General features: G+C 26.7%; 5 protein-coding genes across 9 annotated transcripts in view; 2 read left to right on the top strand and 3 right to left on the bottom strand.

The window, feature by feature from the left end:
- LOC130663852 (sorting nexin-13-like) overlaps positions 1-7,073 on the bottom strand; it is a 39,263-nt gene extending 32,190 nt beyond the window's left edge. For 2 of the 4 annotated variants that reach the window (XM_057463361.1, XM_057463360.1), the window contains exons 1-8: positions 6,795-7,069; positions 6,407-6,519; positions 6,215-6,314; positions 4,895-4,981; positions 4,675-4,799; positions 2,479-4,600; positions 2,197-2,385; positions 1,905-2,119 (exon numbers count right to left, since the gene is read on the bottom strand). In XM_057463361.1, the coding sequence (XP_057319344.1) occupies positions 1,905-2,119; positions 2,197-2,385; positions 2,479-4,600; positions 4,675-4,799; positions 4,895-4,981; positions 6,215-6,314; positions 6,407-6,519 (2,951 nt within the window). In that variant the 5' untranslated portion in view covers positions 6,795-7,069. Of the gene's footprint in view, positions 1-1,904; positions 2,120-2,196; positions 2,386-2,478; positions 4,601-4,674; positions 4,800-4,894; positions 4,982-6,214; positions 6,315-6,406; positions 6,520-6,794 lie in introns of all 4 variants that reach the window. The other 2 variants (XM_057463358.1, XM_057463362.1) reach the window with 2 other exon arrangements.
- Positions 7,074-7,161: 88 nt separating this feature from the next.
- Positions 7,162-8,690, top strand: LOC130663855 (mitochondrial import inner membrane translocase subunit Tim22). Its single transcript, XM_057463366.1, has 5 exons — positions 7,162-7,348; positions 7,529-7,892; positions 8,077-8,261; positions 8,393-8,465; positions 8,534-8,690. Exons 2-5 carry the CDS (start codon positions 7,643-7,645, stop codon positions 8,611-8,613), a joined length of 588 nt encoding a protein of 195 aa, XP_057319349.1. The 5' UTR covers positions 7,162-7,348; positions 7,529-7,642; the 3' UTR covers positions 8,614-8,690.
- A 565-nt stretch (positions 8,691-9,255) lies between these two features.
- Positions 9,256-12,503, bottom strand: LOC130663853 (septin-1). 2 transcript variants are annotated; one of them, XM_057463364.1, is made up of 7 exons: positions 12,353-12,503; positions 12,071-12,263; positions 11,744-11,936; positions 11,401-11,659; positions 10,337-10,702; positions 10,164-10,268; positions 9,256-10,085 (listed from the first exon to the last, which is right to left on the bottom strand). In XM_057463364.1, the coding sequence occupies exons 2-7, from the start codon at positions 12,092-12,094 to the stop codon at positions 9,953-9,955; spliced, it is 1,080 nt and encodes a 359-aa protein (XP_057319347.1). In that variant the 5' UTR covers positions 12,095-12,263; positions 12,353-12,503; the 3' UTR covers positions 9,256-9,952. The 2 variants fall into 2 exon arrangements, with proteins under 2 accessions (XP_057319347.1, XP_057319346.1); XM_057463363.1 differs by having other exon boundaries at positions 12,071-12,497.
- Positions 12,504-14,193: 1,690 nt separating this feature from the next.
- LOC130663854 (eukaryotic translation initiation factor 4H-like) lies at positions 14,194-16,373 on the bottom strand. The gene is made up of 5 exons (XM_057463365.1): positions 16,215-16,373; positions 15,425-15,601; positions 15,166-15,356; positions 14,800-15,075; positions 14,194-14,655 (listed from the first exon to the last, which is right to left on the bottom strand). Exons 1-5 carry the CDS (start codon positions 16,244-16,246, stop codon positions 14,513-14,515), a joined length of 819 nt encoding a protein of 272 aa, XP_057319348.1. The 5' UTR covers positions 16,247-16,373; the 3' UTR covers positions 14,194-14,512.
- A 2,427-nt stretch (positions 16,374-18,800) lies between these two features.
- LOC130663851 (myb-binding protein 1A-like) lies at positions 18,801-23,717 on the top strand. The gene is made up of 4 exons (XM_057463357.1): positions 18,801-19,069; positions 19,158-19,361; positions 19,978-20,376; positions 20,464-23,717. Exons 1-4 carry the CDS (start codon positions 18,902-18,904, stop codon positions 23,506-23,508), a joined length of 3,816 nt encoding a protein of 1,271 aa, XP_057319340.1. The 5' UTR covers positions 18,801-18,901; the 3' UTR covers positions 23,509-23,717.
- Positions 23,718-24,178: the final 461 nt, after the last annotated feature.

The following is a 24,178-nucleotide window of genomic DNA, read 5'->3' as shown; positions in this document are numbered from 1 at the left end:
AAACAAGTAAGAACCAATGAGGACATAAGCCATTTTTTCTTAAGGGGCCCATTTTGCCCCCCCCCCTCCTCTCTTCATGTAATTTTACCACGGTAGTAATTACTAAATTGATATAAAATTTAACTAAATTTAATTAATGACCATGCTGTTGTAATATAACATTAACAATACGACGTTATTTTTTAATCTGCGTATGAAAAAATGGCGACATCTCCAAAAAGTGCGTTTGCAATAATGTCGCGTCGCCACCACGGCCCCACAAGTTCACTTGTGGACTCGTGCACTAGTCAACCTGTGGGCGAGAGAAGCGCCACTTTTTTATATGTTGACGGTGAGCCAACCAGGCTTCCGTGAGTGTACCCAAACAGGTCCTTGGGTGTCCCATAGTCGCTCACTAAAAGTTGTCATGTATCATTACTCGATCAACACATGGCCCTTTACTCGCTCAAAGACAATATCAATTAAACTTTGATAATTTTATAGATTCGGAAAATAATTTATAAATTATATTACTTTATTCTTTCGTAATATAAAATTTCATGAATTTTAAAAATATATTTAATAAGATATAGTTATAACAATTCTTACAAAATTTAACGTAATCTAAATTTAATCTAACGAAGGAACGCTAAAGTAAAAAATGCCCGGCTGAGTGCGATTTTGAAAACAGTCGCTTAATTTAAATTTATAATCTATCATAAAATAATTTAATACATTATTGCACGACTCTTAATGCGAAGCATTAAAGTGTGCTTTACGATCGAAAAATTCAGTTAGCCTCTTTTTCGCTACTGTTTTTACTGTTTAACTCTTGTTAGTCCACGGAGCTTAACCAAAAGTTACACATCATCGGATAGAGAATTTAATAAGGATTAATTAATAAAAAGAACTTAACTACTTTGTATATTTATGTTTTTTACATATACTTTTGTCACATCAGTCACGCCGGCGCGAAAAAATACATCTGACTATCTTTCGGAACGAAATTTAAATTTCTAGTGTAATAGAAAGGAAAAAAAAATTGTCCTTGAAACTTTTATCGTACATTTTTCTTTTTTTTTTTGCAAATGAACATTAAGAGTCGTGCACTTTTGGATTTTACAAACTTTTTTAATATATTTAGATCCATAAATAATTGTTTATCAATAATAATTATTTTAGTTAAAATTTTTTTTTATAAAAATTATAAAAAATGCATTAAACAGTTGCAGTGAGCGACTAATGGTACTGAGCGGGTATAGGGGCTTTTATCTTATAGAAAACCCTACAAAAAAAAAAAAAAAAAGAGAAATCCTACCAAAAACAGATTGTAAAATAAAACCCAAGTACACGTTCAACATATCACAAAAGATAAAAATTTACTCTACAAAAATAACAAAATCTTAAGTAAAATCAAGCAACTGGCAAAGTTTAAAATTATGAAAAAAATTTCAATAAAAATACTTTAATTAAAAAAAATAACTCGAATGTACTTGGCGTATATTTGAACGATGAGTTTAATTTCCTTTAGTCATTAATCTGAAATCAATTTTAATTCAAAGCTAATCATAGGGATTAATTTTCTGAAATTAGTTAATGGTGTACACCGTGTACATTTGAATCATTTATATAAGTCATGTATTTTTATTAAAATTTTTCTCATGATTTTAAACTTTGCCGGCTACTTGGTATTTAGTACGATTTTGTTTTTTACAGAGAATCTTTGCAGACGATTAGTATATTTATATTTACATATTTCTATTAGGAATAGATGTAGTGATCGGGTACTGATTCTTGATCGACTACAGTCTTTTATATATAAAAAAAAAAAAAAAAACGCTCAATGGCCAATTTTTGATGCAGGCTGACTTTTTAAGCATTCACCTCTCTTTGACAATGAAAAAAAATTTTTTTTTTCTACTTACTTAATTAATCGCAAATAGGTTGCAACATTTTTAGGACTGGTTAATAATGATACATATTCAACAATACGTCGATTAACTATATCACCAAACATTGTTCGAATTATTTGTCTTAATAATGTAACAATTCGTCTGCGCAACCATTGATTTCGTACTTTCAAGTCAAATATTTCATCCATTAATAATAATATAATTCTCAAAGGTATGTTGTCATCAGTCTAATGATAATAATAATAATAATAATAATAATTCAAGAAATGATTTTATGGGATTTATTTATAAAAAAATTATTAACCTCAGTATCAATACTCGCTCCAACTTTAACACTCTCATACAGCATGCCGTGTTTTCGTGGATTGCCAAAAAATTTACTAATATTATCCATAACGCCATCAACAGTGCTCAACATATTATCTGGCATAGTTTTTACTGCTTGTGTCACTGATTTCATTGATGTCTTTAATGGATTAACTAAAGTGTCAATCTAAAAAAAAAAAAAAAGTACAATAAAAATTTAATTTCATAAATAATATAATGAATATATTAATAAAGTAAAAAGAGATAATAGAGTTCTTACTGTCTTGGATATATGTCCACCTGTGACACCCTTGTCGTAGTCACCCTGCTCTAAAAAGGAAAGCAATAAATTTTGCAATCCCAAATGACCATCCATAATACTTGGCTTGGTAAGTCTATATAGCCATGAATTAAGCATTATCATACGACGTTCAAGAACAGCTCGATCCATATTATGGAAAGCTTTTTTAGCTGGAAATGGCAATTTAGCTAAATCATAATATTTTTCTTTTATCTTTTGATGTAAATCATAAAAATCAGAATATCTACGATAAATATGCCATTTTTCTTTGTATCCAGAATCATATATTTTATTAACTGCAACTGCATAAATTCCATACGTTTTACCGCGATCATTAACAACACCTGTTTCAATAATTTCAGCGGTAAGTTCAAAATGTCCTTGCTGTAATTTACGTATAGTATTTTGATCGCAAGTATTATCATCTAATTTAATAACTTGATCCACACTGGATTCAAGATAAAATGTTGAATTTTTTCCATAAGTTACTTGTGGATCAGAGTCAATGCAAGAAGCACTTCGTACTCTGGAGATATTTTTTAAACCACTTACGTCCGCATCCAATTCATCATGGCTACTTGCATTTTCACACTCTAATATATTTGTTAAACTTGTTGTTGAATTTGAATTAGATTTAGTACTTTCATGAGATAATTTTAATTGTTCATTAGCACGATGTTCATCAGATGTATCATGAAGTGGATCTGATTCGTAGTTAATGCTTGAAACACTTATTCCATCTAATGATTTACTATCATCTTCAGATGCTGTGTCTTTAAGTAAATCTAATTCAGCTAAGAGTTTAACATAAGACATTGAACGTTTAAATGATGGTAAAAATTTATCTTCATTCTGTAATTTTTCATAACAACAAACTTGTAATTCATCAAACCATGTTTCTTTAACAGTCTCTGTTCTTATTCGTGTTAATAAGTTTTTAACTAAACTATCATCTAATAATAATTTGACAGATGCTTTATCACTTAAATATTGTTGATATATTTTAGATGCAGCTTCTTTTAAATTTTCTAAATTAATATTTTTACGACGAGAATTTCCAGTAGTTTTATAACTATGTAATTTTTGTAATTCAATATCTGATATTTGTTGTTCAGCAGATACTTTCCATCCGTAAATATTTAAATAAAAATATAGATACGCTTCGTCATTAATACTTGTCATATAATCAATGAAATAACTTAAAGCAATATTATTTTTCAGTAATTCATCGAGTGGTAAATTAACCATTTTACGTCCTGGTACAAGTAAACGATTCCAATTAGGATGTGAAATGATTCCATCATTTTCTGAATCCGATCCTTCTTGCATACTAATTATTCTTGTTTCTAATATTTTTTTAACATAAAGTAAACTATTTAATTGTTGTTTAACTATCAAGTCATCATCACCACCTGAATCTTTAGAACGTAAATGTGCTATTTCACTGCAAACAATATCTTTTGTTGCTGTTAATTCTTCTAAGCTATCAGTAATTCTTATTATTGTTAAAAATACATCACTTGGTAAATTTAAATCTTTTGTACATAACCATATACACGCTTGATTTATATAATCAGGATCTGAGAATAAATTTAATAACGGTCTAATAATCATATTTACCAATAATTCGCGTAATATAAATCTAACAGTTAAACAATCAAAATCAGATTTTGGCAACAATAAATATAATAAAATTTCTGATATTTCTCCTAGAAAAGCAAGTTCTTGTTCATCATTTGTACAAACTAAATCTCGGCATATTAAATTATTTTCCATCTGAACTTCAAGATTAAAAAATATTTTTTCAAGCGATTCTTCATCATTTTCAACTGAATTTGAATCAATTGGTTCTGTCAATGATGACAAATTTGGAATGTAAAATTTTGACTGAGAATACCAAGATATATCGGTCTCACTTTTATTTCTTCGATGAGTGGGAGATCTCTTCGGTGTACCACTCGATGTACTTGAATTACTGCTACCTTTTATATTTTGTACATGTTTGATTTTAGCCCGTGCTTGACGATAAAGTCGCATGTGAGATGCTACATCATCTACAAGACGTGTTGTTAAATAAGGAATCCAGTCGACTTCCTTTACTCTAAAATGAATGAAAATATTAATTAATATTTTTGTAAATTATTTACTAAAGTATTTAATAAAATTATTAATTACCTATTAGCAATATTTATAGCTATTTTTTGCGCTGTATCTCTCACTGACTTAATAAATTCTTCGTCATTTGTCAATACACTATACCATGGCTCTACATAATCTCTTATAATAAAATCTAAAATTTCCTAATTGAAGTTTTTTTTTATTTATTCGTTAGTCAAGTGGATTTAAATAATTTGATTATTTTATAATAAATTAAAAAAAGTTTTTCTAAACTTACTTGTAAAGATTCATCAATTATATGGCTACCAGTAACTCTTTTATCCAAAGTGAAGGCTACTTTGGAGTTCGATAATCCTTTGAGATGCTATAATTTAGAAATATTTATTAAAACATGAATTAATAATAAAATCAAATAAAATAGAGGCTACTCTTCTAGCAGTTCAATTTGAGTCAAATTCGTACTATTAAAGAATTCGTTGCCTGCAAAATTTTTTCAAAATTTTAATCAACAATATTTAAAATAATTAATCTCGGATTTCTAGTGAGAGTCGGCATAACTGTGAGATGGTATTTTCATTATTTTTAACATATATTTATATTATTCAGTTAAAAAATTGTTAAATTGACATGTAATTACAAACTTTATATATTTTGACATAATGGAAAGTATTTTTTATTATTCAATAAATAATTCAAAGTAAATAAATTAATCAAAATTAATTTTTGAAAGATTTAGTGAAAAAAAAATTTGGTGTTTATTCGGATTAGAAATTTACTGCACTATTAATGTGCTCGGCTTTGAAAAAAAAAAAAAAAAAGTGATTTTTAGATTATCAAATTTTGTGATTGAATAACAAGTACAGTAAATATTGATGAACTATAAAATTAAAAATTTTTTTGAAATCTTCAACGTTGAAACTAAATCTCTGATTGAAAACTCCGGTTAAAACTGATTGAAAATCAAGTATAAATCTTATCTTCCGATTGAATCTAATTGAAGTAATAATTACTATTGCCGATAGTAATAGTTACCATCTAGATAGTAATATTTCTTATGTCTGAAAAATTTTTGATTTTGCCTTCTAAGATAGTAATGATGATCATCACGGATAAGAATGGTTACTATCTAGATAATAATGCTTACTATCTCCGATAGGAAAAGTTAACATAAAAGAATAAGAATCATTAAAATGTAAGGATGGGAATAGTTACTTCGTTAAGATGGCAAGTATTACCATTTTTCTTTCTAGAATAGAAAAATTACAATCGGATTAATTCGGAAAATAATCTAAACAATAAATATTATTTTCCGATTAAAATCGATTGAACTTTAATCGGTGTCTGCGAGAGCGCTTTGTGCGCGTTTCTATTTACCTATTTTATTACTATTTTATTTTATTGAAAGTCAATCGGTTGCAATCGTTTTCAATCAAGGATGTTTTATCTAATAAAAGTATTGTACTTTTCTTATTCGTGACTCTCTTAAAAAAATTACTAAAATATTTATTAAAATTTTAATGTAAACAAACATTTATAATCGTTCATAATTATCAACTTATGTGATGTTTACAAATTAAATTATCAATATAGTATTTACCCTTTGTATTTTTTCAGTCTTTTTGTACAAGTTTTCTCTGCTATGCTTAATTTCTTCTTCAAGATTCGGTACATACTTTCTGTATATACAAGTCAATATTCTGAAACACATTACGAAGTTTAAGGATCAAAAAATATATTCACGTCAAATAAAATTAAACAATAAAAATAACGACAAGTAAATTTATACTACCCTAAAATTAATGCAAGTATACAGATAAAAATTTTTAAAACTAATCCTAGGCCAAATGCTGTAACTAGTAAAATAGCACAGCCTCCAATACCTCCAAATAAAAAAAGATTCATCTGTAAATAAAAAAAAAATTTTAATATTAGAGATAAAAATTGTTTTATTAAATATTTAAAAATGCGATCGCAAAGCAACTGTTACTCCAAACAAATTTTTTGTATTCTTAATTAAGATAAGAATATTGGTATTATTTACTTGTTGATTATTGAAAAAAAAAAAGTATTTATACATTAATTTTAAATCGAAACGTCAAAGATAAATGGCATATGTTTAGTAAAATATTATAACCGATAAAAGATCATTTTTATAGCAATGGAAATTTAATATTCACCTTTGGATTCTGGTGTAATCAGAAATCGTTGTAAGCACAAACATCATCATGTAATTAAAAAGCTGACATTCACATGAATTAGTCAGCTAATCAGTAGTTTATTTACTTTTTCTTGTGGTAAGATTATTAAATTACACATGTTTGACGACATTTGTTGAGATTCTGTTTTTAAACATAAGGGGGCGCTTGTTTATAAATATTATTTTTTTTTTTTGTTTTAATTATCTACTTCGCTTTTTAACTTATTTTTTATTGGTGGTTGTCATTATCGAAATGTCGGCTAAATAAGTACACTATAGTACCAAGTATGGACACTATTTTCATCCCAACAAGAAATTGGACTCGGGTGTCGTCGGTTTTTACTCCTACTCTGGATGTTCTATGTACTAAATATTCAGCAGTTTATAAATGGTCGGTAGTGGGGGTGGTTTTCGAAGTTGACTCTTACTGGGACCACAATATACATGTATATACCGGCATGTCGCATTACGTGAAGTTAAAAAAATAAATCTCTTTTTTGTTGAAACATATTTTAAACGTGTCATTTATAAACAGTAAGCAGTTTAATAATTTATGAGTTAAACAAATAATTTTTTCCATTTTGATAATTTTATTATAGTTAGTTATTTATTGTAACTAAGTTATAATTTCAAAAAATAATTAGAGGTTATGCACTTTAATTTAAAATGTCTATATTTCCAAAAATTAATTCTTGAATAATTATTTTTTTTTAGATGTTAAAATTTTTAAAAAATTGTTAAGCTTAAAATAAAATCATATATTTTTTTAAAATTATGTCAGTTATTTTAAACTAATGATTTAAATCAGAGTTATAATTATTTGTGATAATGTTGCGGTTTGATCCACCAAAATTACCATCACCCCCAGAATTAGAAGAAAAAGATAAGAGAGTATTTATTAATGATCCAGTATGGGATCAAGTAGCAGTATATTTTATAAGTAATCATCAGAGAATACGTGATAATATTATTATACCCAGAGGAGCTGCTCCAGTTCATATTAAAACTAATGAAGAAAAAGCTGTTGAAACGGCTATGGAAAGCTGTCTATTTAAAAGTGCTATGAGTTGTGTTTTAGGTAAGTTCAATAAATAGTCAGTATAATTTTTTTTTTTTTAAATATTTTTATGGAATTATACTATTGGATTTGTAATACAGAATTAATATATTTTTATTTAATTTGAAAATAGATTGTTTTTAAATAAAAATTTAATTTGCGTCACCTGCAGGTTGATTTAATATTTTTTAAAATTGCTTTTTAGGTTTTGGATTAGGTGCAGCCATTGGTTTATTTTCTTCTAGTGTAAATCCAAATGTAGCTGCTGTTGAAAAGCAACAGACTGCTCGTGAAATATTCCGTGAAATGAAAACAACAACTTTGGGATATGCAAAAAATTTTGCAGCTGTAGGATGTGTATTTTCAGCTATTGAATGCTCTATAGAATCGGTAAAAATATAAATAATTTTTTCATAAATATTAATTATTAAACTATTTATATTATTTATTTATCATGTAAACAATATAATCTTCATGATACTATGAAGTAATTCTATTAAATATTAGTAAAATAATTTTAGTATCGAGGTAAAACTGACTGGAAAAATGGCACTTATGCTGGTGGTCTAACAGGTGGTCTTATAGGTTTGCGAGGTAAGTTTAAATTATTATTAATTTTTTCTTTAATAATATTAAAGTTAATTTTTTTTTCTAATTAATAGCGGGTGTTAAAGCAGGTATAATTGGCGCTGCAGGTTTTGCGGCGTTTTCTACTGCGATAGACTATTATATGCATAAATAATTAAAATAATACAATAGAAATACTTGTACAAAGAATTTTAATGATCAAATATAACTAAATAAAAAAAAAAAAAAAATGGTAAAAATTCTTATTAATAAATACATATATAAATCTTACAAATATTATTTGGAGTTTTTTATTAGTCGAAACATTCAGAGTAGTTTATAAATACAATTTAAATATTAAAAATTTATCAGGAAGTTTGTCTTTAATTTATAAGCAATTTTTTAATTATTATTACTAGATAATTAAGAACCACATTTATCAAACCAGCTCTGAATTTTTTAAATAATACATTACAAACTATTAATATAAATATTTTTTTTTAATTTAGTTTTATATATAATTGATATAAATAATGTAGTATAAAAGTAAAAATTTTATTGATATTCATAGATAATTATTTATAAAATAGTAAATATAAAAAAGATATACTGATTTTTAAGGCAATGAAAAAAAAAATATATATTTATATATAAATATGTAAGTATAAAATATTTGCGGAATTGCTTTGGGTACTTATTTGTTAAAATACATATTTAAAAAATTTTTTTTTGAAATTCGTTTATCACAATGAACAAAAGAGAAAAATTTGTACTCCAAAATTGATGGAAGACTACTGAATTGTTCGAAAAATTATAATTTAATTTATAAAACGGTCTTTATTTAATTCAACTATTTAATTTCTTTATAATTATCAATGTAAAAATGTGCATCATGAAAAATTGCACAAAAAATCAGACTCAATAAACATATAAAAAGAGATTCGACACTTAGGATTTTAAATACAGATTACCTAAATTAAATTACAATTAAAATTAAATATTTTTTTAAAATATCATTTTTTTTTTTTAAGAATCAATTTCAAACATTTAATTAATCGACGTGAATTTATGATGATGAAAATAAAAAAAATTGACGATATGTTGTATAATTGTAATAAGAAACATTTTTTATAATCGCTACTGCAAATAAATATAAGGACTGCAAGGCACTCGACAAAAGTGATTTTGACAGGTCAATGAGCAATCCGTTTCAATAGATTTATTGATTAACGCTAATGGTAATTATTAAATATGGAAATTTACTTCAGATTTTTTTTAAATCGTAATGATATTTAAAAAATACTGCATTATATATTTTATTTTATTCTCACCGCTTATTGATGACTCATCGAAAAAATATTTCGTTGTTGTCATTATTAGCGAAAATAAAAATTGACAACAAGTAGTAATACCATTATATATTGTGCCTGAATATTAATTTAAACTTAACAATATTTCGGTGGCACCTGTCGAAAGAAACCTGTTTCTTGGGTTAATCAACATCATATTTAATATTATGGCTGTTGTTGTTGCATTTGTGCTTGCATTTGAGCCAACATCTCTTGCATTCGTCGTAATTCCGCTTCTTTTTCTTGTAAAATACGATCTTTTTCTGAGACAACAGTTTTTTCAACAGGTTCAACAGCCCTATTAAAATAGAAAATGAATATTAAATTAACTATGTAATAATAACTTAGTAATATATATTTATTTTTAAATACTTACATTTGTCTTCGAGGAGGTACAGGTGCTCCTTTGGCTAATCTTTCACTTCGATAATTTTCATAATGTACTTCTTGAGTAACTTCTTGTAAATCTTGCATATGAGTGCTGTAATAAATAATATAAATAATTATTTAAATAAAAATTTCAAAAATTATAAATTAATATTAATTTACATAAGCATTGTCCGAAGTTTTATAAAATCACAATGATCAGGATTTTCGACTTCTACAACTCCCCAAGGATATAATCGCCCACGAACTTTTCGTCCTTTAACTTCGAGCATGGTATTGGCTCCACATACCGCAAATGGGACTGCTTCTTTCAATTGTCTCACTTGTTCCTTATAATCTTCATCTTCATCACTATCACAATCTGGTAAAGGATAAATTTTAATTTCATTACCCTCAATTTCTTCCATTACACGTTTCTTTAAACGCAAAACTTCTTTTTTTGTAAGAACATCCGCTTTTGCAATTACTGGTACAATGTTAACTTTGTTGTGAAGTTGTTTCATAAATTCAATGTCCAAAGGTTTCAATCTATAATTTAATTATTAAATTATTAGTAAACATTAAATATTTTTGTTTTTTCATTATTAAGTCACTTATAGTAACTGGATAGAAAGAGAAAACATTCTAAGATAAATTCAAACTGATTTTGGAAAAAAAAAGAGGAACAAGGGATCATATATTCATGCTGAACAGTCTGATGAATAATAAATTAAAAAAGAAGGGAGGAAAGTTATTCATTAGATTCAGACTTCAGAACAGCGTTTGACAGTCAAGAAACCTAAAATGAAGAAAAAGGATGTCAGGAGTAAAATGTATAGTTTTAAACTTAATGATTTATGATAATTAACAGAAAAAGTTGCATAAAAGAAATAAAAAATTAAATTAAATTTAAAATTGACATTATCTACTTTGTACGTCAACTTATAATCACATTCGTTATCTGGATTGTTAATTTTAATGGCATTGATAAAAAGACAGTTTGATTAAATATTTAAATTGCACCAAGAAAAATAAATTTCTTTTAAAAAAAAATAGCTTCCTGAAGTTAATAAATTAATTGATTAAACTGGTGTTCTATTTGCTAAAATAATTTTTTATGCAATGATTTTATTGCGAATTTCAAAGAAAATAATTTTTTAGCAAAAAAATGTTTTGTCTTCAAAAAAGTTATTTTTTTTCCCAGTAAATATTTATTTTAATAATTGAAATATTTAAGATTTTATTACCCATGACCAAATGGTGAAATAAAATAAAAACAACAGTGTATTCTATTATCAACAATATTTCTTCGGTTTAAACCACTTTCATCCCGAAGAAATCGTTCAAATTGATCATCAATATACTGAATAATAGCTCTAAAACTATCTGTATTGTCAATGGCATCTCCATATCCGGGTGTGTCAACTACTGTTAATCTAAGTTTAACACCTCGCTCTTCAATTTCAACCGTCGAAGCATCCAACTTTACTGTTTGATTAGATTTTTCTAATATAAAAACAATTAAAAATAAATAAGTATATAATTAATCTGTATTAAATAATAATAATATTATGTTTAATAAAAACTAACCAACAGCATCCGGTATAGTTCGTTCAGGATATAAATCAGTTAAAAAAAGACTATTAACCAAAGTCGATTTTCCTAGACCTGATTCACCAACAACCATTAGTGTAAACTCAAATCCCTTTTTCACAGATTTTCTGTGGACTTGATTTGGCAAATTAGCAAAGCCTACATATCCTGGAGTCTCAAGACTAGCGAACTGCAATAGATTAAATTAAATTTATTTATGTAAATAAAATTATCTATATAAATTATAATTATTCAATAAAAGAATCTAATTCTAGAGTTTAAGTGTCTAATAACCTTTATCAATTGTTTTAATAAAACTCTTACCGTTTTTACACTTTCACTTGACATTGTTAATTATTTTATTAACTAATAGCTGTATAAACAATTTGAAACAATTATGAATTATTATAAATTAAAAAAAAATAAATCTATTAATTTATAGTTAGACGCCAATCAGGATGTTAGTAAAGTTAACACAACTAGAGAACAGAGTTGCGTGGTGTCGGCCGCCTTTGATCTAAATTTAAAATAGTGGGGATAAAATAATATTATATATATTTATTAAATAAATGTAGTGGGGTGTTGATTTTATTCTGATTTAGTTACTTTACTACAAAATGTTGCAGCCGAAATCCTTGAAATAAAATTAATTAAATTTAAATTTTTAAATAAATAAAATTATTTCTATCACTGACAACACGTTATTTTTACTTAAAAATTTATTAAATCAGTTATTAGGTGATGCAGCAATTATTGACCAATAGCATCATGTTGTAATGAAAAAATATATTCTATTGGATGCTTTATTTAGTGCAGGAAGTATATATTTCCGTTTAAGAAAAGGAAATCAATGACTTGACAGTAAGACAAAGGCGTGGCAACAATAATAAAAACTGATATGTATATATATATATATATATATATATATACATACATCTATATTATATTAAATCCGACTAATTTATTAAAAGCACAAAGGTTATTAATACACTAATTTATAATTAAATTATTTTTAAAAGCATTATTGGGTATAAACTATTTACTTTAATAATAAATTTTTTTTATGTGTCTATATCGATAATTTGGCGGTAAATTATGAATCATTTGTAAGTTTATTCTTAACTTGAACTGCATATTTTAGTAAAAACTGATGAATTTTATTATTAAATTATTAATGAACATGCTATTGTTTCTATGAATATATAACTAGTTTATTATTGAATAATAATCATTGTTTTTATTGCTAATGTAATATATTTTAATACTTTTTTATAGTATTCTTATTTTTTTTTTAAATTCTATTTGATATTCTTAAAGTAATAATATTAAAAGTAAAATAAAATATTATTTAAAAATAGATTAAAAATATATAATACAGCTACAATTTTTATGATTTTTAATGAAATATCTATATATATTAAGAGGCCAATTTTATAATTTATTTAAATGTTGTAATAACATTGATGTATTTTTTGTATATTGTTATTACAACATTTAAAATTGAAGTTACATTCTCAAGTAATATTAAATTATCAAGTGTTTTTTATACATTACACTAATATGAGGCTAACACCGAATTAATTTATTAAATGATAATCATTATCAAGCATAGCCATAAATAAATTTAGTGACATCATAATTATACTTTCACCATATTGTTGATATTTAATTTTAAAATTCATTCATTCTTCTCTACCTCTTCTATTAAAATCAATTATTAAAATTATTTTTATTGTAATTAAATGAAAACAACAAAACTTATGTTAATCATATCATTTATTATGTATAATCATAAATGTCGTGCAATTAATGTAGTCACTAGATATATTTTTTTGTTACGGTAATAATATTGTATTTTGTTACTTGTATTTTTTTCTTTTCTTAATTTTTATAATTCCTGATCAATAAAATATAGAAATGAAATATTAATAAACATTTATTATTTTTATTTTAGTTATGAAATAAAGATAATTATAACAAACGAAAAAATCACAAATTATTAACTTGTAAGAGACAATTACGAAAATGATGTTTTAAATTTATTATAAATAAACGTGCATGTGATTTTAACGATCAATTTGTACATAAATGATTATTATTTATTCACCCACTTTATATATATATATATATATATATATATATATATATATATATATATAAACTGATGCTTACATTCTATGTAATAATTTCTGTTTCACATAAATATTATTTGTATTCAAACATTCATTGTACACTCACTTCTTACATAATTTACGAATTTTTTTTTTTTTATTTTCTTTTTTTTTCTTTTTAAATCATTATTTTTTTGGGAATTAAAATGCTATTACAATTATTTTAACAATGTTCAGACAAAAGAGCATTATAAATAGAAAAATTACATTACTCATAATTGCAACTTACATGAAAGATATAATTTATCATTTTTAGGGACAGATTTTGTTAGTTAGTTGTTTTTTTTTTTTTCTTATCTATTACTTTCCCTTAAGGAAGACGCTCCATGAGAGGTTAAAGAAATAAAAATTATTGTTTGACATAGCAGTTTATGATTCGCAACGGAAAATTTCTTCTAACTATTATTTTCAGAAACTGCGAGAGCACCTTACATTGCTTATTTTCTGTTCATCAAATTTAACATTTTTTTTTAAATCTTGTGGTTCTATGATATAGATGGTGTATTCTGTTTTTTTTTTTTTTATCTTGTTCTTGAAATTTTTTGTTCTCAAGTTTTATGAGAAAAGTTAAATTAATTGTGAATTGTAGTGAAATTTACTTTCCACTCGAATCTACTCTTTCTTCTCGAGGTTTAGCTCCTCCGTAAATAGAGCTACTCTTACTAGATTCAGCAAGTGCATTAACTGGATCAGGAACTGATCTTTTTTGTAAAACCAATTTTTTTCGTCCACTCACGTCTACAAAATTTCAATTAAAAGAAACAATTATTATTAACATAAATAGAAAATTAATTTAAATCAACAATAAAATATACATTTAGCTCATTTATAATGAGATATTTTTACAACTTAAATATTTATAAATGAAACAATAAAGAATACCTGGAGGCGGTCCTTTAAGAAATGGTTCATCTTGGAAAGATTTACTGCGATCGGAATTACCAGGCCCTCCTCCACGTCGAGGTCCACTAGTACTTCCATAAGAAGACCTTGGAGGACCACTACTACTACGAGAAGGCCAATCTCGTCCGGGACCACCGTCTTCATGGAAATTTCCATAATTACCTCTGTTACCACCTCGTACATCACTATTATATCCTCCCTGACCTTGTCTACTACCTGGACCACTATTTCCCTGCGGTCTGCGGTCATTATATCCTGTAAATATTTTAACAAATATATTTAACGAAATATTTACACAAAGTATTCAATAATTATTTTATAAATCTCTTGAGTATGAAAAATTACCAAAACTTCCACCTCCACCACCAGCTGAATTTCCGCCTCGTCTTCTATCAAATCCACCTCTATCATTTCTTTTTCCTTCTGCAACATCTATTTTTACAATGTTCGTTTCAACTTTAACTCGTCCATTAAGCTGTAAAGCTTCTTCTAAATCAGCAATATCTTCAAACTCGACATAGCAAAATCCTTTAAATCTACAATTAATAATAATATTAATAATAATATAATTAAAAATATTAGCTATATATTTTAATTAACGTACCTGTCAGTTTCTCGATCTTTAACCAATCGTACATTTTTCACATTCTGTTTTTCAAATATTCTATCAATATCTCTTTGAACGATTCCATCAGGTAAATTGCCAACATATGCAGTATATGGAGGTTCAGTGGGCAGTGGTTTTCTACTTCCACCACGATTTATACCACTCAAATAATCTCTGTAACACAAAAAGTCATTTCATTATTAATCATATAAGTTTTAAGAAAAATAAATATTTACAATAAATAACTTAATAATAAAATTTCAAAAATGCGTTAAACAAAAATCATCAATTCTTTTTTTTTTTTCTTATTCAAAAATAAAATTCTACATAACTAAATTTTGTAAAAAATTAAAATAAATATTAGCTTTAAATAAATATTGTCGCAAGCTATAAATGATTTCGTGATGTGTCTCAACTTTATCAAGTTTATCAACGTTCGAAAATTTTAATATCCAAATCATATAGAGAGTTGTATAGAGCTATTGAGTAATTTACATAAAACTAAAAATTAATAAAATTATTATAATAAAATACAGTAATTATTATTAAACACGAGTGGTTTATTTTTAAGCTGAAATAAAACCGCGTGCTTAAGCATCATGTTTCTTTTAAAGCGGGGTGCATCAAAACTCCAAAGCACTTCTCACTTAACCTTAAAATCGTCTTACAAACGAACAATAAATCTGTATTTACTTTTGTATTTAATGTATGACTTAGTTAAATAATTATTTATCACTTTAAGTTAATCACCGATAACTTTAAAACATAAATATGAACATATAGTTACCTCGAATCTTCATGATCTCCACAACCAGCCATGTTGGATGCACGAAACTGAAAACTGCTGAAAATTGACCGGGAGGACACACTGCGCGGCTCGTCATATATAAAAAAACACAATTACTAACGTTATGGGAAAGATGGCACTTTTCTACATCTTTCGTGGCGCAAAATTATTCTTTATTATGAATTCAGAAAAGTTATTCAACTTAAAAAAATTTTGAATAACAATTAATACAAATAAATATTTAATAATCGGATAAATTATTTTATTAAAATTTCTGAAAGTATTTAAGTATTGAATTTTTTTTAACTCACAACATTTTTATTTCAATAAGTATATTTTTCTTTACATGAAATAGAAAACTTTTCATAGATTTATTTGTTGGGTATGATTGCATTAAAAAACTTGACGCCTTAAATCACAGTTCCATCACTAAGTTAATTATAACTAACTTATTCAACATATAAGTACTTATTTAGTAAGTTATATGTTTCATAAATTTTAATACAGTCATCATTGAGTGAATGGTTTTGTTTAATAAGGGAATATAATCAATTTTTTTAATATTTTAAATTTCAAATTTTCATTTTTTTTTATCATTTTCGAGAAGTAAATATTGAATTTTTTAATAAATAATTATTTTAAAAGTTAATTTTACTTAAACAATAATAAAATCTTTAATGGCTTCATTAATTAGTGTTTTTCTTTACCATGTAACATCAATGATAGTTCATATTAGATTAGTGTAATAGCGGAAATGAAATAAATTTACACATCCTCATGTTTAAGGCTGTTTTTCACTAACATCATTCATGTGTCATCTAAGCTATGAAAAGTAATAGAAACCGTAGAAACACTTTTACTTTTCATAGAATCGATGATTCAGAATACCATTGCTTTCGCATAAGCGCTACTTGGCGAGTAGTCATCGAACCGAAAAGAAAAAGTCCGCATCACCATCTATGGAAAAAGCATGGAGTAGAGTACTCTGGTCTCCATGGGAAAAAGAATAATACCTTTTTGGTCATCGGACGGTCACATGACCATCACATGGCCGTTTGTTAAATGACGGACCAAGCAAGCGAAAATGCTGCCATCTAGTGAATTTCTACCAACTTAAAGCAAGCATATCTTAGCATATAAATACTAATATTTAAATAACTAAAATTAATACGAATTTTCTCTAAGAGATACAAAATATTATTTATTTCAAAAAAAGATATCGTTATTAACCTTAAATATGAAGCTATATGAAATCTTAAAGATAAAGATGTAATAATAACTATTAAATAAAGAAACTTTTGTGATGATAATAATAATATGATTTATGTCATTTCATATTTATTGCATCATTTAATGATTGAAAGTTATTTTAAAAGACAATTTTAAAATGGTACACGAAAAAATTATTTTTATTCGACTTTAAAATGATTACCTAAGTATACAAACTAAAACTGAAATATCTCGGTAAATTTCGGTAATACAATGATCGATTTCTTTTATAGTTTTTATGTGAGAATAAATTATAATTGAAAATTTTCGTCCCAAACGCCTATATAGATGCAAATGACCAAATTCATGACGGTTTTTAATGTGACCGTAAATTTTGCATCGATTCTCCAAAAATGCTTTATTAAAAAGTTCTGTCAAAAACGTCTATATAAATGCAAATAACGAAATTTGTGACCGTTTAAAACGTGACGGTCATTCCAGCATTACAGAATTTTTTTAAAATTATGTGACGGTCTCAAGACGGTCTTATGACTGTGTCCAGACCGAAAATAAAAAAGACGGTCATCCCGCATCTCTAACTACTACCGTATTCTAAAGTTAACTTAAGGCTGGGCCCCACCTAACGAAGTCCTGAATTTAAGAATTCTAATTATTTATTAAATAATTATCATAACAGCAATTTTATTAGCTTCCGACTAAAAGCAGAAGACGAACTTCCTCGGAAGATTTTCATCATCCGAGTCCCATAAATATTCAAAAAGTAATTAGAATTCTTAAATTCAGGATTTCGTTAGGTGCGGCCCACCCTTAAAGGGAAGTGTTGGAGAGCAAGCAGTTACCTTTAAGGGTGGGCCGCACCTAACGAAATCCTGAATTTAAGAATTCTAATTACTTTTTGAATATTTATGGGACTCGGATGATGCAAATCTTTCGAGGAAGTTCGTCTTCTGCTTTTAGTCGGAAACTAATAAAATTGCTGTTATGATAATTATTCAATAAATAATTAGAATTCTTAAATTCAGGATTTCGTTAGGTGCGGCCCAGCCTTAAGGGTACTGTTTTAGTTTTCCTTATTATCTACGTTCGTAATAATTTTATGCGATGTATTTCTTCTTTATCGACAATCTTTCTTATCTGTGGATTACAGAGTAAAGGATATACCATCCCTGATAGCCACCCTAACCGTAAGTTATATATATATGATATATCTTTGAATTATGGATAGTAAAGGGACCTCTACCGACTCTACCTTCTATAAACCTAATATAAGTATATAAGATGCATAATTATAAGTAACAACCGTACACTCGTTGTCATTAATGCCTGGTCCCCCAGGCTATAGAATCTTAGCCATGCAGGGGGCCAGGCATTAATGACAACGAGTGTACAGCTACAGAAGTTTTAAGTAGATTCAAGTAGAGGTATCTGTGCCAACACAACGTGGTTGGTGTCGTGACATGGTCACGATGGGTTCAGAAAGAGAATATAATTGTGTTAAACCAGATAAAAAAATGAAAGTAAGCCAAGAAATATTGAATTCATTGTCAAAACTGACTTTTGATAATGAGCATATTAGATTGCAAAGTGAAATAAGTTTATTAAAATCACTTTTTAAATTAAAAGCGGTAAGTTTGATATTTGCATGTTTAACCACCAATTTGAAGAATTATATGAATTTTTATTCATTTAATACAAAAATATTTTTTTTTTTAGAATCTAGATAATGAAGAATTAACTTATTGTTTGAAAAGATTAATTCGTGGATTGGGATCATCAAAAATGCTTTCTAGAAAAGGATATTATTCTACTTTAACAACTTATTTTAAAGAAAATTTAGACACTAAAATAGATCAAGTAGATCAAGTTATAGAAATAATGGAAGCCGAATTGAAACCATCAAGTAGCCTTTCTAAAAGCGTAAGATTGATTTAAATTAAATGAATATTTATATTATAAACTTCCCGCTAAGAAAATTTAAAATTTAAAAAAAAAGGAAAATTGTTGGTTTCGTCACAATTTTTGAAAACCGAGTATTGAATAGATCTTAGCGTTTGATAAATATTCTATAACTTTTGAACGGATTAACTGATTTGGCCTTTGATGCGGCGTTCGAAATGGCTTATCAATTCTTCGGATTCTGCGAGAAATTAAGCTTGATTGGTAAAATACATTTCAAGTTATTCCGAAAATAAAAAAATTTTGTTCGAATAACTTTTATCATACTTTATGGATTGAATTCAAAACCTAATCTTTTCTAAAACGCTAAAAACCACACCGAATGCTGCTTACGAACAAAATTTAAAAAAAAGAAAGTGTTTTTTTCGAATGATATTAGAATTGTTGAGCTGATTGATTTAAATTTTTCACCGTTAGAGACTGAAAAACTGCGCCGAATGCCGCATTGGACTTCAAAATCCGCTGATTAGTTCAAAAGCCATCGTTCGAAGTCAACCATTTTCTAAATTTTTATTTTTTAATTAGATTATCATCCAATTGAAGATTAAGAATAATTAAATTTATTTATTTATTTCAGGAGAAAGGTTATATTTTTATGGGAAGAATATTACTTTGTGGATCATTGACGAGGTCCAAGTTGCTTTTTAATTGTCCGCCAAACAAACAGCTGCTAATTCTAGAAATTTTATTGAGTGCTGGTACTCAAAAGAGTTATTTGTCCTTTGTTTCAATCTCATTCTTAATTTATTTTATCGATCAATTTGATGAAAAATATGTCAAAGCTAACTTTTGGCCATTGCTTGCTAAAGAATTAGGCAAAAATTGGTCAGAACATTCTCTAGACACTTTTTATGCTTTATTGCATATTCGTGTTAAATTTCCTAGTTTGATAAAAAAAAAATTTATCAAGCAACACTTGGGCACTGAAAATATTATTGATAAAGAAACTATTAATGATTTGCTTAAATTAATAACAGTACGTTTTATTTTACTTTAATTATTTATGCAGTTATTTAAATAATATATTTTATATATTAAGTAATTAAATTTTTTTCTTTAACAGGATACACCTCGGATTATATCATATCAACATCCGTTGTATAAAATATTATGTCAACTTCTAGTATCATCAGAAAATGTTGTAGATTTTTGGAATGGAATTGATCAACGATTCAACGTTCATCCATCAAAAAGTATGGAATATTTAGCTTTAGAATTATTGAATTTTATCGTGCCAAACATTGAGGATAAAAGTATATTGCCATCTTTATTATCATCAAATTTTTTAAATTGGATGGTGGGAAGGTTTAATATTGATGCGCGTTATCGTCATGATGATGTAGCAAATTTATTTCGAAAAGTATTGGCTCATTTTGTGGTAGCATTAGGGGACAAAGAAATAAAACCCAAGATTAAAATCGCTGTTTTAAAAAAATTAATTAATTATCCAGGAGATTTTATGATTGAAAAAATAACAGAAGTTAAAGTTATTCAATTGATAACAACAAGCATGAATTTCAATGGAGTTAAAAAACTGGCTAAATTTTATTGCGGAATTGTAGATAATTCTGAGCCTAAAAAAGCTGGAGATAAAAAAGAAGAATCTTGGAATTATGCTGAGAGAAGTTATGCCGGTGAATTGTTGTGTAAGCTGTTAGGTCATCCTACTGTTGATGCAAATCATGATTGGAGGCTTGAACAAGTGAAATTTTTATTTAATTTGGGTTTTTGTGAAACTGAAAATGTAAGTGTTGACTTGGCTTCACATTTTAAAGATAGTTTTTACCGGGCTTTGGATCATAAACTAAAACTCTCTGATCTTCATTATGTTTTAAATGAATTGGTAAAGCATTTAAACAATATATTGTTTTTAAATAAAACACAAACTCTCAGAACACCATTAGATGAATCAGCCATTGAAGTTTGGAAGAAAATGATTAATTTTATTAGTAAACTGAATGATGATTCTAAAAATAATGAAGCCGTTTTAATTTTTTATGTTATGGATTTAAATATGGGATTACAAATTTTTTCTGATTCAGCAATGGCTATTTCTAATATCAATGAAATTCACAGTTGCTACGAAAGATTGACGCAAAAAAAATCTAAAAAATCTAAGAAGAAAGAAGAAGATGAACCTGAATGGGTTGATGTCATTGTTGATCTTTTATTGTCATTACTTTCACAAAATAGTCATTTATTAAGATCACTTGTACAACGCGTTTTTCCACATATATGTTCAGTACTTACATCAACATCTATACATCGAATATTAGAAGTTCTTGATCCAAAAGATGATAAAGGTCCGCTAGTTCCTCAAGGTACTGAAAATGATTCTTCTGATGACGAGTCGAATTCTGAAGATGAAAATTCTGATGACAATAATGAAAGTTCATGTAAAAATAAATTTGGTAAAAAAAATAATGACGATGAAGAAGACGAGGATGATGAGAGTGAAGATGATGACGATGAAGAAAATTATGATGAAGATGATGATGAAGAAGATGAAGACGAAACACTTAATGAACGATTGAGACTTGCAGTGAGACAAGCACTTGGAGACGCGTCAGCTCATCCTGAAGATAATGATATTGATCTAGATGAAATCGATGAAGAAGAAGGTAGACGTCTCGATGAATCTTTAGCCGCTGCTTTTAGAATTCTTCGGGAAAGTCGGCCATCAAATAAAAAAAAGCAAGGAAAATCTGCAGAAACTTTAACTCATTTTAGAGGTAGAGTAATGGATCTTCTTGACATTTATCTTGACTCCGGACCTTCAATGGCTTTAGCTTTAGATATGCTTATACCTTTATTTGCTTTGTTAGAATTTTGTATTAAAGACATTCATCAGGAATCTTTGAAATGCCGCGTGCGCTCGTGTCTTAAAAAATTATCTTCTGTTAAAAAATTTAAGGATACAACAGGAGTAGATGAGAAACTGTTGATTGATCTTGCAACAATATTAGTTGACAAAGGTGAACGATCAACTTCTGTCTGTCAAGAGATGGGAGATAAATTAGCTGAATGTTATACATTTTTAATTAGATGTTTTCAACAAACTGGATTACCTCAAGATTCTTTAGTTAAAATTTATATTGAAAGTTTAAAAGCATTTTTTACAAAACGTGATTGCGTTCTTCCAGCAAGTTTATTTAAAAATACTCTTCATTTTTCCTGGACTGGAAACTGGCAACTGGTGCCGTTAATAATTGATTATATTTTTGATAATACTATAAGATCTTTTCGTCGTAGTCAAGCTTTAGAATTTTTAATTATATTCTATCGTAATATTAGATTAATTAAAAATGAAGAATATACAAAGCTTCGATTGAAAATAGAAAAGAAACTATATAAACATACAATAAAACTACTCCAAGAGCTGGTTGCTAATCAACATATTATCAAAACAGAAAATGAATCATCTAAAGTAGAAAATAATGTTACTTCTAAAGAACTTCGACAAAAATTTGTTTGCTTACTTTGGACGCTTTTAAATGTCATTTATCCTCATCATTTACCTCAAGCTTGGGATTGGAAGAACATTGCTAGCTTAATTACTGAATATCGACAAAAAAATTCTCTTTCAATGGATGCTAAGAATGCATACAAAAAACTAGCTTCGCATATTGGAGCATCAACTAATAGAAAAACTAAAGTTAAAGAGCAGGAACAAAAACCTATGGTAAATGGAGTACATACTGAAAATTCAGCGGAACAAAAAAAAAATGATGACAATGATGATGATAAAAAGAAAAATAATGAAGAATCATCAGAAGAAAATGATGAAGATTTAGCTAAAAAATTGAAAAAAGAATTAAAGAAAAAACTAAAAAATCGAAGTAAACAGGGAGATAAACAAAAATTAAAAAAAGAAGCACGTGAAATAAGAGCCAAAGCAATGGCTGAAGGTCTAGAAACTGTTAATTTTAGTTCAGTTATTATTCCAAATGAAATTACTGAAGATGAGCCAATGGAGACTACAGAATCTAAAGAAAATCGAATAAGAGAAGAAATCAGTAAGAAAGAATTGAATAAAACATCAATTAAAAAACGCGCAAATCCTGATAATGAACGATCTAGTAAAAAGAAAAAAAGAAAAAATGTTTAAATTTTTTTATCGTTATAATTAAATGAATTATAAAGTTGACAAATCATTTTTTATTATTATTTTTTTACAACGACTTATATATAATAATAAAAATTTAAATTAATGTTTAAATGAATACATCTACATAATTTATGTAATATAGATTTGTATATAATTAATAACTAAAATAAAACATGTTCCCATTCTCGATATAATTAAATTATTAGTCTCAAAGTTAATGTAAACAATTGAAAAAAATTTTTTTTAAAAAACCAATAAGTTATATCCCTATCGTAATTACTCAAACCTAATTATTAAATAATTATTGAAATGAAAAAAAATGTTTAATATAAGGTAAAAGCCCCTAACCCGCTCAGTACCATTAGTCGCTCACTTTAACTGTTTAAGGCATTTTTTTATAATTTTTATAAAAAAAAAATTACAACTAAATATATTATTGATAAATAATTATTTGTGAATCTAAATATATTATAATATGATTTATCAATTTATTTTATAATAGATTATAAATTTAAATTAAATGACTGTTTTCAAAATCGCGCTCAGCCGGGCATTTTCTACTTTAACGTTCATTCGTTAGATTAAATTTAGGTTACGTCAAATTTTTTAAGAATTTTTATAACTATATCTTATTAAATACATTCTTTAAATTCCATGAAATTTTATATTA

The sequence above is a fragment of the Microplitis mediator genome, chromosome 2 (genome assembly GCF_029852145.1).
Source record: "Microplitis mediator isolate UGA2020A chromosome 2, iyMicMedi2.1, whole genome shotgun sequence".
Taxonomy (NCBI): domain Eukaryota; kingdom Metazoa; phylum Arthropoda; class Insecta; order Hymenoptera; family Braconidae; genus Microplitis; species Microplitis mediator.
This window is presented reverse-complemented; position numbering and strand designations above follow the sequence as displayed.

Excerpts from the sequence above, each read along its gene's own strand:
- LOC130663855 (XM_057463366.1), top strand. The coding sequence starts at position 7,643 with ATGTTGCGGTTTGATCCACCAAAATTACCATCACCCCCAGAATTAGAA. Across the intron at positions 7,893-8,076 it reads TGCTATGAGTTGTGTTTTAG|GTTTTGGATTAGGTGCAGCC; the intron begins GTAAGTTCAATA and ends ATTGCTTTTTAG. Across the intron at positions 8,466-8,533 it reads TGGTCTTATAGGTTTGCGAG|CGGGTGTTAAAGCAGGTATA; the intron begins GTAAGTTTAAAT and ends TCTAATTAATAG.
- LOC130663853 (XM_057463364.1), bottom strand. The coding sequence starts at position 12,094 with ATGTCAAGTGAAAGTGTAAAAACG. Across the intron at positions 10,703-11,400 it reads ATTTCACCATTTGGTCATGG|ATTGAAACCTTTGGACATTG; the intron begins GTAATAAAATCT and ends ATTAAATTATAG. Across the intron at positions 10,086-10,163 it reads GTACCTCCTCGAAGACAAAT|GGCTGTTGAACCTGTTGAAA; the intron begins GTAAGTATTTAA and ends CTATTTTAATAG.
- LOC130663854 (XM_057463365.1), bottom strand. The coding sequence starts at position 16,246 with ATGGCTGGTTGTGGAGATCATGAAGATTCGAG. Across the intron at positions 15,602-16,214 it reads GGAGATCATGAAGATTCGAG|AGATTATTTGAGTGGTATAA; the intron begins GTAACTATATGT and ends TTTGTGTTACAG. Across the intron at positions 14,656-14,799 it reads TCTTAAAGGACCGCCTCCAG|ACGTGAGTGGACGAAAAAAA; the intron begins GTATTCTTTATT and ends GAAATTTTGTAG.
- LOC130663851 (XM_057463357.1), top strand. The coding sequence starts at position 18,902 with ATGGTCACGATGGGTTCAGAAAGAGAATATAATTGTGTTAAACCAGAT. Across the intron at positions 19,362-19,977 it reads CAAGTAGCCTTTCTAAAAGC|GAGAAAGGTTATATTTTTAT; the intron begins GTAAGATTGATT and ends TATTTATTTCAG. Across the intron at positions 20,377-20,463 it reads ATTTGCTTAAATTAATAACA|GATACACCTCGGATTATATC; the intron begins GTACGTTTTATT and ends TTTCTTTAACAG.